Below are 13,986 nucleotides of genomic sequence, written 5' to 3'. Positions count from 1 at the left end.
TCATTTTCACTCATTTTGGAGTGACGTCAGGGATCACTCGAAGATTTTGGAGTGATCCCTGACGTCACTCCAAAATGAGTGAAAATGAGCATTTTCACTCAAAATTCACTCCAATTTCACTCGAAATTCACTCTTTTTTGTATTCACTCTTTTTAGAGTGAAAATTTTCACTCGATTTTTTTAGAGAGTAATTAGCAAAATTTTAAACATCGAACTTCGGTTACTGATGTTACAGTAACGTATTATACACCGAATGATCACACTAAAAGAAAAACAATGTTCCTTTTTTCCCTCTTGGCACTATTCCTCGTGTATTGCTAATTGCAATCATATCAAAATCTGTAATTTCCTCTTGTATTTTCTAAGGCTGTAATATCAGTGACTTTGACGGCAGTCAGGTTAATGTATCTTCTTCTGCTGGAGTATAGGAACCGATTATCTTTTTCAAGTTCCTAAATGAATAGTTCTAGGAATAGAAACATTACTCCGATCAGACGTCAAATCATCCACTTTGAGCTTCGAGTTTCGTCTCATATTTTTTTTCTGGGTGTGTGACGTAGCAATCAAGAGAGACTAAAATAGACATTATACATGAAGTATATCATTATAAAATATACAGAGCCGAGGAAAGAAATGTCGCTAAAACATCTGATCAGTGACAAGATTTTGCAGTATGACACTTCCCGTTAATTTGGATAGGGAGCAAATTAAAGAACATGAATACAATCTGACAAAAAATTATATTTTATGAAATAACATTATTTTCCTCCTCTAGAACCTAAACCATTGTACAAGATGAAAATGAAATTAAGACAAAAAAACCCTCCATGACGACATCATTTCATATATATTAATTAATCAATTAGTTACAAAAATGTAGCAGCACTCATTTTGAAGGCATCGTTTAAAGTTAAGGGATATCATCATGACATCATACGACCTATTACGCACAAACACATAAAATACGGATATATTACAGTTCACTTTTTCAACATGGCCATGAGATAGGGAAATCCTTTTCCACAAGAGATTACTAAGAAGCCTGGTTCAAAAACAGAGAAGAAAAAATGAATTTGTAAGAAACTTTCATTTTTTTTTTGCGCAATTTCCAGTCACTTCCTAAATATATTATAATCATTATGATAAATAATTTATCATATCCATAATATCAGAACGAATTCTCTTTGTATATTTTTTGGTTTTGCTATCTCCGATTGAAATTGGAGAGCACTGCTTTCGAAAGAGAGCTGCTACATAAAATTCAATGAAACAAGGACGGATCATCACGTTTCGTTATGCACATTACACTCCATGAATATTATCAGACACTCAAACAAACCCGGGAATGGTAGATCTGGAGGGAGAAAAAACTAGGGATGAACGAGAACATTATAAAACAATCTTGCACCTGCACTTCCCGGTTTTTTGCGAACATAATGGTTAATACACCTGAAATACAGAACGATACGGAGTTGTGAATTGACTTAATGTGTGAATAATGGATAAAAGATGAAAATAACATGCATGCAGAATGTTAAAATGAATATGGTGGAGTGAAAGTTGTGAAGAAAGATGAGAGTGAAATGATGTTTCTAATTCTACATGAAGTGGAGCATCTACAGTATAACCTTTTTTTTTTTTTACGCTACACGCACAAACCAAGATATATTAATCGGAGTGAAGTGCAATATATCATATACATTTATGAACACCGTTATTTCCTGACGTCGCTAAATCTTACTCGTGATAGCGCAGGTTCGTCCCAGGTAAAGATTTCCGCACACACACCGAAAATTGGTGTTTTGATTGTTGTTCAAACACCGTCGCTCGTTTTGGCAGGGTTCGTCCACACAGAAGTCTGAGAAGATGGGTTATGGATACACACACATGCGTTGGAAAAATCATAGAACAACTAATTTGCGACATTCTGAATTATGTCGCTTGCTTCCGTTTGACGAGAACATGCGCCTTTTTATTTGCTCAGATGCTATCATGTCTTGAATATCATGATTACCATAGATTAGACCTTTTCATATTTTCTTTTATGTTGAATCTGTGATCAAAAATGTTCTTGTATTGATAAAACTGATTTGGAGTTATTCACTTCTGGTTTGCTTACATGTTTGTTTGTTTTTTCGATTCAGACAACGGAAAATCTACTGCAAGTCTAGGCGAAACTAAAGATAGGTGAAAATGAGAAGAAAGCTATGATGTAGCTGGAGACAATGAAGACAAAAAATGCTCTTACAAACTATAATCGGAGGAGAAATGAGATTTGTTCTTTTACCACACGAAGTAATATATTCGGCATACAAGTCTATGTGATGCAGGAACAGGGACTATTTTATAGTTCCCTGACACTGGGAGCAGAGAGAAAAAAAAAATTGCTTCCCTATAATGAATTGCCAACGAACCTTGTATTTCACACGTGACTCCAATCCAGCCACGTGGGCACGAACAGGCAAATCCACCGTTGAGTTCGTCACAGACTCCTCCATTGATACAGGGGGAAGAGTCGCATGGGGGAGGGATGATAGCTGTTTGAAAAAAAGGGGATGAAATGAAGAAAGGGAAATTGGGTTTTTGCATAAATGTCCGGAGATTTTAATAGTATCTAAATCATATCCAATTCCGATGCATCCTCTTCTGGTACTAGCTTTAGCGACGAAACATGCTATAGCCATACAATAGGCCCTACCCCTTTTTTAGAACAGTCCACTAATAAGAACAATAACTCCAGTCAGGCAACTTCTGATTGTATAGTTGGTAGTAGATTAGCGTGAGATTGATATCTCACGGATAATAGCAATTGGAGGGGATTATCCCTCAGGTATTCTCATAAAGCAATTCTCATTTTATTTGTCCAAGGTTTGTTTGTATGTTCTCATATTTGAATTCATTCCTTCTGGACCTTCTCATGTTTGTTAATGAGGTTGGAATGATGTTTTCACATTGTAGTCTTTTTGAAGTATTGGTCCTGATGGCAGATTTTCTTTGAAATGATCGTCCGAATATTCCCTCATCTGAAGCGTTTGAACGCTCTCCCCTCTCCCTCTCACTTCTCTTCTTTTTTTACCTGCACTTGGAGAGACTGTAAACCGTCGTGCAGTCTACGAAATACATACTCATAATTACCATAATCTTCATGATTATTGCATTGTCGTAAATATGTATATTGATTAGTAACATGGAACAAAACGACGTCTGAAATACTAATCACGATCAAAAAAATATTTCCATTTTTATTTCAGTTCTAAATATGGCTGTTTGCTTGGAGTAGGCACCTACAGTATATTTTAGGCGGAGAATACTACAATTCTAACATAAGTAAAGGATGTGAATTCATGATCTTACGGTCATTGCAAGTAGGCCCTTCAAATCCAGTGGCATCCGTACAGTCGCATTCAAAGTCTGTGTTGTCTGCGTTGTTTGCACACGATGCTCCATTCAAACACGGAAAGTTTATGCAGTAGTCTGGTAATGGGAAAGGTTAAAAACAACAAATTTCGTCAAACAAAACATGATGTGTGAAAAGCGGACAAAAGGAATTATAGTTTTCGACACCTGTATACATCTTATAATCATTATAACACTAAACATAATTATGAAATTTCTGCCTTCAAAAAGATCGACTTTTCACTTCAATTGCACTATTCTTCCATTAACTACCGGTGAGTATTAATATTCCCCTATCTGTTTTTCAATGTTTCTGTCTTTGATCTGCCGGCCAAGAAAGATTGTATTCTGGGAAACGATGACATTCACATTTTTACGGCTTCCTGGTTATCGTTGAATCTTACTGTTGTGCTCGCAGTTGTTGCCGAGATAGTCCGGTCCACAGTTGCAGACGTATCCCGAATCGTCGCCGTTGTTGCTGCATGGCCGCCCGTTCTGACAGGGGTCACCATCGCAGTGATCTACGGGAGACAGAAGATCGTATATAGTTAATACACAAAGCATAATAGACTCACTATCCCTCCCTCTCCGCATTCTCTCTCTCTCTCCCCTTTTCTCTATAACCAATATTTATAAGGATTGGAAGATATAGTAAGATAGGAAGTAAGATATGAATTAGTGTTCACATGCAAACAGAAACTTTGGACACAGAGAGCGGAAAGTATTATGTCAGGTCCAAAAAAATATACGTGTCCATACAATTAAAGCTGCTCAATAGAATATTGTATATTTAGTAGTTCATTTTTATCAAACCATACTGACGTATCTCAAATTCTGCATTGAATTTTCTTAATGGGTTTCTCTCATTTTTTTCCACGTTTGAAGAATCCATCTTGACTTACCTATGTTTACTAGTTTTTTTTTAATTGTCACCTTACAATAACGATCATTAGAGCGTATCACCTAATCATTGGACCGTCGTAATATTGATACTCTAAGTGTTTAATTTAAGTTTTAACTGAGTCATTTAACAAGACAAGGGTTACTGTTTACATACATAAGATCTTTAAAAAATACATATAGGCGAAGTATACTCGTCCTATGATACAAGAGCCAACTTTTCCCAAAACGACTTACTGACGACAGCGCAAGTCTCGGTGAGGTACCCCGTACCACAGTCGCACTCAAAGCCAGTATCGTCGGCGTTGTTGCTGCATGGCCGTCCGTTGGCGCACGGTGTACCCACGCAATAATCTTCAAAGAAACACAACATATAGAATAACATTGTACTCGTTATTACAATTTGGTATCACGAATGCAGAAGAGGATACAATACTTACATTCCTTGATCAATTCAAATTGATGAATAAAAAAAGGTGAAAATACTGTTGTGGAGAGCAGATCAAGTTACCTAATCATGCATGGTAACCATGAACCTTATCTAACTTACAGCATATGATAATCAGGCCCTATTATTAACAATCATTAGAATCTTGTAACCACGCGAGAATAAAAAAATAAATCACATCTATGTCTTTACTTTCAGAGACAAAAAAAAATCACTGAAACATCCCATATATCCAAGTTTGATGAGAGATACCATATCATGACAGAAAACTGAAACGTGTTGTTCTTTGATTGTGAACACATGCTGGATCTATTTTCAAGAACTTATCATTGAACACGGCACGCTATGATAACCACGCACTGATGGGTCAACTTACCTCAAAGCTATAGGTACATTTACGAAATAAAATGTATAGCATGAAAACGACTTACCCAGAATGGTGCAATTTTTGTCCACATATTGTCCTCCGCAATCGCAGACGTAGTCGGTTCCTTGGGCGTTGTGGCTACACGTGCCTCCATTCTGACAGGGGTTCGGGTCACAGTAATCTGCACGCAACAAGAGAGAATGGAAAATACAGTAACAATACATGTTTACTTGCGATGTAAATTAATGATTGCGATGACTTTAGGTAATAGTAACAATGATGGTATTGAATCAACAAGATCATCAATTTGCAAGTCTACAACTTGGATATGTTTTAATCACACATACTGTAAAATAAATATCATATTGCAATAGGCGCGGTCACACTGGCAAAAGATCGAGAAGTTTGGCGAGGGTGGCATATCCCTAGATGGAGTGGGAAGTTTCGCGCGAAGTTACGCGGGAAGTTTGCGATCACACTGGCAAACCTTCGAGATCTTAAAGATCGCGATCTTAAACTTCTCGATCTTTTGCCGGTCTGATCGCGCCTAAAGTTCTTTCACTTTAATAATTGACTAATTAATTAGTAGTTGGTCAAAGTCATGTAACGTATGATAGGCCTAAATATCGGAGGCAACGTGGTATATGCGCAAACCGTAAAAGAAAAGAAAAACTTCTGGCAGTGATCTGGAAGATACATTCATATACTTCTTCAGATATACACCTGCTTGCAGTATTATTGACACAACTGCCTATACAAGTACAACGAAGCAGTAGTTACCAGACTCCGTGCACGTGATTCCCTGGTAGCCGGGTGCACACTGGCAGAAGAATCCCTGCCCGTTTGCCGCGTTGAAACACAAGGCTCCGTTCTGGCATGGCGCATCCTCGCACGTCGTCACTAGGTGCAAAAATGGCGGGAAATGGGGACGCAGGCATTAACGAAAATGTAATAACCGCGACTATTGATTTTAAAAAAAATGAGGACTCTCGAGTTGTTACAGTTGATACGCTCATAATCGAGCACAAAATCAACTAGAGCGGTTACCAGAGAATTGTTATTCGTGGACAGACATCGACGCGAAGTAAACTTGAACACGAGAAAGTAGTTATCGTCGACTTTCACTTGATTTCTATAGGTTATCTATATGCATAAATGAATAATCGTAATCGTCCTATTCGTCGAAAGATGACAGAATGTTTATGGCAATGTTGAAACGTTTTCCAGCAATGTTTGTCGATTTTTATACACCAGGTTTTCCTCATATCCTTGATAATGAATAAGTGTGTATATATACACCGATATATATATATATATATATATATATATATATATGCATGAGTTGAATATCTCGCCGTAATGTTATGTAACAGTAGTCAACGAATTATTCTTTGACTGGAATATGCAATGTATATACAGTGGAAAAGAAGTGGACACTCTCGCGTGAAATCTGGTTCTCTAGGAGAACAGATCCTTATGTCGTCATCAAGATGTGAAAAAGATACAAATCGGCAGCCTGCCCAGTATCACATACATAACTTCCAATGGTACGAAGACAGAAATATAAACCAAACCTTAAACACAATATTGATCAAATTTGTATTTCCTGCTGTTGCAAAAGCATGCGATGGAAACAAATAAGGTGATCTATACAACCTGCTATCTACTAAAATCAATACGTTGTGTAAAAAGTATGCGCCTTTTCTATATTTCGCTCGGCCGTACTCACGTCTGACGAGACACGTCGGTCCTGTGTAGCCCGTACCGGCGCAGTCACAGCGAAACACATTGAACGTGTCGTCGTAACAAACTCCACCATTTTGGCACACACCCGCGTTATCACGACAGTATGATGCTACGTGGAAACGAACAGGTGCAAATGAAACCATGATTGCTCAGTAAACACTGATGGAAGTGAAGAGAAATGTCATGAAACAGATATCTATGATAAACTCACTTTGTATCCAAGTAACGGACCATGAAAGTGATGTTGCCTAGTGCCATCTCCGACCATAAGACGCAACAGTCACACATTCTTGATAAATGTGTGGCTGATAATACAACGCATGTTTCAGTTTCGGAAATGAGAGTTAATATCTCCATAAAGAGTGAATGTATGTATGTCGTGACACACACCTCATAATGGGATATGCTACTCGGTAAGCTTCTATCTATGTATAGACATATATGCCACATAATTGAGACAAATGAAACTGAATGCTACATGATGCTCCTTGAATGTTAGCAGTATGAAGTTTCTATTTTCAGGACAAAATACGATTCATCAAATTCTAAGACGAGTTGGCTGAGAAGACACGTGTGCTAAATGGACAGCTATAACAAGTATTGGCAACTGACATGGACTGAGGCCGAAAAGCCAGTCGAATAGAAATGAAATCGAGATCACAATCGATATCTAAAGATGTACTTACTTGGTCCGTAAATCGGAATCGATTTCACCTGTTCCCAGTACCTGTCTTCGCTGGTCACGAAAGTTGCGCTGATGGTTCAAGATAAAGGTTGACAATTATGGTTGAGACACCAGCAAAATAAGTTTTCGAGAAAGCTGATTAACAAACGATGTCATATTCTTTATGATATTCTTTTCTAGTATCTGTCGCGATATTTTTCAGAGGTGTTTGCGGCGTTCTGATTTGTTTCTTTCATTTTTGTTTTGCTTCCGCAAAATCCAATTAATATGCATAAATGCTTTGATAAGTAGATCTTTGATAGTAATCTTTCATTCCAAACGGAACAATTGATACAAATATACACAAATATAGCTATCTTTATTCACGATATCATGATGATAAAGCAGGACTGAACATTATCGTATTGATATACTTAGAAAGGAAAGAACAAAACATTCAGATTATATCTCAAACATTTTGGCGGGGATAAATTATGGTGAAGCAAATTTTCCAACTTTAGCCTTTAGTGTTGCTCGAAACAGATCTTATTAGGCATTTCGAGATATCAGAGTTAATGATATTTTGCTGCTAAGCGTCTAAAGTAATGTTCATGAGTTGAATGTCGTTTTATCAACCCAATCACGTGCAATGATTCTAAACAATAATAGATAATTCATTTCATGGGAGTTTCCGTATAAGTGTTATAAAAAATGATATTGTAACGACACAAAATAGTTAGAATACCACGAGACATTTACAAAAGGACAATCAAATTTGGTAGTTATTACATTCCTAATTCACCTTCGAGACCATCATCTCGTCGCCGAACACGACATCAATGGATGAGGAACAATAAATGAATGAATAAATAAATAAATAAATAAATAAATAAATAAATACATACATGCATACATACATACATGCATATATATTATATATCTATTATATATCAATTAATTAATAATACATGTATCAATTCAGAAATATGAAAATACATGCAGGACGTATGGCATTTTGTTAGGCTATCTTCGTATTATAGTGGTCATATGAGACGTAGTATATACATAATACCCCTCAAAAAAGTTCTTCTAGAAGAATGATTAAAAAGAAACCAATAAGATGTACGGCAAAAAGCTGAATTGCAGAACTTTTTTGAGGGGCTTATGTATCAGTGTAAATATGTAGGCCCTATATGTTATGTATACCTGCATGTGCATATGTATGATTATAGAGTTTGAGAGAGAGAGAGAGAGAGTTATGGTGTCGTCTGTCAACTTGGGACAAAGAAAATTAGGCGGAAACTCACACGAACTGAATGTTGCCGATGTCTGAGGAAGGAGCCTGCCACAGGATCTGAATGGAACTCGCCTTCTCGCTGCTATCAGAGTGGGTGACCGTATCTGCTGCGTTACTGCATGAGGCTGGCACCAGGCCGAAGCCGTCGGGTACGAAGAAGGCACCTACGGGGGTGCTGGAACCGACGACGCGAGCTTGGAGTATCAGGCCACGGTACGTCTCGGAGTTGCTGGTGATTTCAATGTAAACTGCAGGTACAGAACACAACCGATGTCAGAATCAACGTTTAAAGATTGAGATGATGATTCAGCTTTTAACTTTTTGCGAGACACTCAGAAATCACTTTGCGAAATATTGAAGAGCATCCATAAGAAGAATTCAAAGTTTATTTGATGGAAAGCGGTTTTGAAATACCTGCATTTGATTTATTAGGATAGCGCTTCGAATTGGATATCTAATAAACTCCTCTAAGAATTGCAAAGTGCTCTAACATATTTCATAAGAGGTTTCTTATTGAATGAAAGAAAGATATTGTTCAGAGGGGTGAAGGTTCAGATGTGAGTTTCTTCAGTTTGTCTCCCTCTACAAATTAAATTTGTTAAGGACGCAACTGCTGATCTGTAAATTAACGAATCTTAATTTGTAGAGGGATAATTTAATTTGCGATCAAAACAAATTTAATTTGTAGAGGGAGACAAACTGACGAAACTCACATCTGAAGGTTTCTTATCACTAGTATATAAAAGATCATAAAAACATTGACAACCTGAAACCCCATCTCAACCAAAACTACATTGTATACCATCCCTTAAAGTGTAATTACTATCGAGTTAATATGAAACTTTGTTCTCTATCTCGCTCGCTCTCTCTCTCTCTCTCTCTCTCTCTCTCTCTCTTTCATTCTATAACTGCGCTTAGATGCTCACGTTGCATTAATTCTAGATGATAGTATCACGGAGAGTGTATATTGTGAACACTGACACAGTTTTCAACAACAAAAGAGTTTAGATAAATGCGGATATTGTACGGCAGAGTGCCGTAAGATGTTTCATGGCCCGTCAATTTTCCTGGCATTTTCCGTCGTAAAATGAGTAATATGCTGCTGGCTGGAAGGGTGATCAAACGGAGAGAAGTTGCATGGCTTTCAACGAGTAGAAATTATGCTTTTAGTTGCTTGTTGCCAAACGCGCCGTAGTGTTTACATGAGACTCTTTTCACAATGGGTTTCTGTAAATATTGCGTCTAACGCAGACAACGATCCCCAAAATACCAGCCATTCTTACGTCACAAACACGGCTGGACTTATGCAAGCATTCACGACTTCCTGCAAAGAGATCAAATTTACTTGTCGTCAAACCCAAACTTTAATCTTATGCAGGACATCATTTTGAAGAATTCAAACTTGGCACAACGTCGAAGTCCAGCTTGTATACAGCTTTCATCACTTAACTCTTGCTCACAAAAAATAAAACTTGAGCTCCCATATTGTGGGAATAAAAACAAACCATTTTGAGCGGAAACAAAACACAGTGCTTTTAACGCTTTAGCCAATATATATATATTCTTGTTTAGTGTTTAAGTCAATCTGATTACCAGGTATAAGTATTCTGGGGTACTTTTCCTCTAACCGTTTGTTTGTTTGTTTTGTTTTTTTTTTTGTTCTTTCATTTTCACAGTTTCGAGATGTGTATGTAGACTGTCATGAATTAATGTAAAAAGGTATAAAAGAGAAATATAGTGAAATACACACACACACACACACACACAAACACATCATATATATTACATATGAAGCGTTTCCATTTGATTTATGCGTTACAGTTTGGATGAAAGTAAACAAAATGCACAATCCGTACACTGTTATCTATCATCTTAACGTAACTATGTATTGCAATGTTGTTATGGTGATTAATTATTTTGTGTTTTTTGAGCTCTGACGTTGTGTCTTATTATACTGTGTTTCAAGCTTTTGTAACAGCCGCCATTTCACGGTGAAATCGACTCTTCAGACATGCTAAAGCTGCCAAAAATGTGTCCTTGAAGAGCCAGAGCGGCTTCTTATGTTCTCAAGCCCTCAACGCCCCCTGCCCCCCCCCCCTTTCTCTCTCCCTCTCTCACTCTTCCTCTATGAGAGAAAGGGGAAGAGAAAGGTAACAAATCTAAGCAAGACAACTCGCAAGTGGCCTCGGACGCAATGCAGTTTTATTCATTGTCTTTCGGTTCCGAACAATACATCGATTGTTATTCAGCGTTACATGAAATGACCATTGTCAAATGTAAAGGGAGTTAAAACGCGAATGTGGCGCCCAACGCGAGTTTGCCATGATCAGAATGGCGTGCACGCCCTGCTCACTCCCATCACACAAACAAAACATCCACACACCCAATGCCGCTCTCGTATAGAGTAAGGACATGCTAAGCTAATACCAAAAGGGGTGGGAGGGAGACCGTGACACCGCCCTGCAAATACGACAGGAATGCATTATTGCTCGTCAGTATTAGGCAACGCCTTTGATCAGCTGAAATTATGCAAAAACTACATGCCTGATTGGGTCGCATTACCTTTCACGCTCACACACAAGTTCATGAAAGGCCATAACACTCCGTCGACTAGAAACTGTCCTAATGATGAAGGAAGTGTTTTTGTAAGGATTAACAATGACTGAACAGATTTTTAAGTCCGGATAGGATTCCAACCATCATCTCCTATACTAAAACCGTCTGAAGCCAAACTGTAATTCTTTCAGAGTTGCTAGTCAATAACATTGATGAATGTGGCAATTCGGTTAGAAAACATTGTAATTTATATGGCAATAACTGCAGGATTTCAATATAAGAAGAAAAGATGATTATGTTCAGTCGGGTGCTTTGTGATGTCAATGCATAAATTTATATTGTCAGGCATGCTGAAGAACTTCTGTTTATGGCTGAGACATGAACCGAAAACAGCACCCAAACCGAATCGGGCTAAGTCTGCCTAGATAGCTAGAACAAATTATTTGACTTCAAAACATCTCATTATGACAGTTCTTGTTGAGGCGATTTCGGCAACATCAACTTCTTTTGTACTTCTTTTTTTTCTTCTTCTTCTTTTTTGGCAAACACTTTCTTTTTCTACAAAAATTGACAGACCAAATTGCATGTTTACGAAACATTCTATTGATATAATGAACGACAAGTGATATCATTAATACAGAGGAAAAATACTCTGTGCAAACCATGGATTATTATTGGTATCAATAGTCTTTCATTAAAGAAAAAATTAAAGTACATGGAAATAAGATTTAGAATTTTAATAACAATGCAGGATTTATTCAGTGCATCACGTTCCTATAACTCAGCCATGAACCATAGCAAGCAAACTATCGGAGGTAATGACAATGAACAGGTCTTCTTAATTCCTATGCGCTCTGACTCACCTTACAAATCAGATGATGATGATGAAGATGATGGATGATGATGATGTTGGTGGTGGTGATAGTGATTGTGGTGGTGGTAACTGGTAAAACTACCCACTTAACAAAATATTTCAGTGCGACTCGTGATATGCTTTGATAAATCATTTTCTGTTTCTATATACGTGAAGAAGTCACGTTCTTGGGTAAATTTGATATACTAGTATTTTGTTATACCTCATAATTCCTATCACTTGAAATGTATTCTCACGGTCACTGGTACAAGATGAAAAAGAAACGCAAACTGTAAAAAGAGGCCAGATGACTTGTTAAAATCCTAACTATCTACCATTTCACAAAATGAGGAAAACATTACTCACATTGCAAAAATCCGCCAGCTGAATACAAATTCGTGGCGGGCGATACCGTGAACGGACTCGACGACGACGTCTGTGGTGTCGCTGCGTAACCCGGTGATAAAGAGGTGCAAATGCCGGAATCGATGTCGAACTGGTCCACGATTTGGGCTTCGCTGAGAGTGGCCGTCATAGTCGTCACGAGAAATGCCGTGAGAAACACGGCGGACGACGAGGCCACAACATTGCACATTTTAGTCCTCGAATACATGATTCAAAGAATGTCTAGAATGTATTAATAAATGTATGCAAACAAGACTAATCAACTATTGCCTAACCCGCAGGTAGATTTGGCACAGTCGGAGAACAGGTGACGCTCGCTGGTGACTATAGGTCCGCTGGCTAGGCCTGGTAGCCCGTCTTCAGTAGATAAAAAGATCAGACGTGAATCAGCTTCCAACTGCCCCTTCTTCGTTTTCTCCTCTCCTGAAATGGCGTAATGAATCCGCAGACAAATTAAATACGGAAAAGTTAATGAGTCACACTTACTCGAAGCAGGTGACAAACATCACACTCAAGAAAACATATTGCTGAACTAACATGCTGTAGTGGTGATTATTCTAAAGCTGGCCTTTACAGAATGACGTCCACCAGATGTTACACATTTACGTGAAGCCAATACGTTGACGGCTTTGGACCCGTGTTACCTAAACGGGGTGAACTTCGAAATCTCGGTACCTGGTAGATGAGAACAGTGTATAGCGCTCTCCTTACTCAACTGGTACACCTACTCAACCCACTTGCTGCTCGTCATCTTCGTCTGGAGAGCTTTTACGCCAGTCTCAGGCATAATCCGGATATATGCACGAGAGAGCAAGATGACACGTAACGGCGTTCAGCACACACTTCTCTCAATAGCCTTTAGGACATGGTAGAGACTTCACGATGGGACGCAGTGTAATGGCGACTTTGGTATACGGGGACAGCCTTGAGGGCGGTGATGCGTAGCCCGAAAATCGCGGGACAATGAAAGTGATGAAGAAGCTATTGTGGACTTACGTAATCGTCCACAATGGAGACAGTCGAAGAAAGCAAAGAAACCCTCAATCTGTAAAAGGCGTTGTCCACAGACCGGGAAAGAAGGATGAGGTCATTTCTACCTGAACTAGGCGCGAGTGAAAGGGAAGATTTTAAACTTAAAGGATTAATTTTTCTTCTTCTGATGTATGCAAATGAAGTTCCTAGTCCGTGTGGGTGGGATAGGCCTTATCTTTCTCCAGTTTGTTAAGTTTTTGGTTTCACAGGTGATATGTCGTGTCTATTCACGGTTCTATCTATAAGATTGTGTCTTATATTTATCACATGTTTATTGCCTTCGGTAATTTGTGATTTTGATGCATAATTTGACAAGAGAAAA

The 13,986-nt window shown here is 38.2% G+C and overlaps 1 protein-coding gene across 1 annotated transcript in view; it reads right to left on the bottom strand.

The window, feature by feature from the left end:
• LOC139726588 (uncharacterized) overlaps positions 1 to 12,822 on the bottom strand; it is a 32,329-nt gene extending 19,507 nt beyond the window's left edge. The window contains exons 1-10 of the mRNA XM_071637580.1: positions 12,594 to 12,822; positions 8,829 to 9,066; positions 7,544 to 7,611; positions 6,841 to 6,966; positions 5,892 to 6,011; positions 5,176 to 5,292; positions 4,534 to 4,650; positions 3,801 to 3,917; positions 3,355 to 3,474; positions 2,415 to 2,537 (exon numbers count right to left, since the gene is read on the bottom strand). Coding sequence (XP_071493681.1) covers positions 2,415 to 2,537; positions 3,355 to 3,474; positions 3,801 to 3,917; positions 4,534 to 4,650; positions 5,176 to 5,292; positions 5,892 to 6,011; positions 6,841 to 6,966; positions 7,544 to 7,611; positions 8,829 to 9,066; positions 12,594 to 12,822 — 1,375 coding nt within the window. The remainder of the gene's footprint in view (positions 1 to 2,414; positions 2,538 to 3,354; positions 3,475 to 3,800; positions 3,918 to 4,533; positions 4,651 to 5,175; positions 5,293 to 5,891; positions 6,012 to 6,840; positions 6,967 to 7,543; positions 7,612 to 8,828; positions 9,067 to 12,593) is intronic.
• Between the last annotated feature and the right edge of the window lie 1,164 nt (positions 12,823 to 13,986).

This window comes from Diadema antillarum, unplaced genomic scaffold (assembly GCF_040938485.1).
Source record: "Diadema antillarum isolate AM-2024a unplaced genomic scaffold, OU_Dant_1.0 seq00000091_RagTag, whole genome shotgun sequence".
NCBI classification, from domain to species: domain Eukaryota; kingdom Metazoa; phylum Echinodermata; class Echinoidea; order Diadematoida; family Diadematidae; genus Diadema; species Diadema antillarum.
This window is presented reverse-complemented; position numbering and strand designations above follow the sequence as displayed.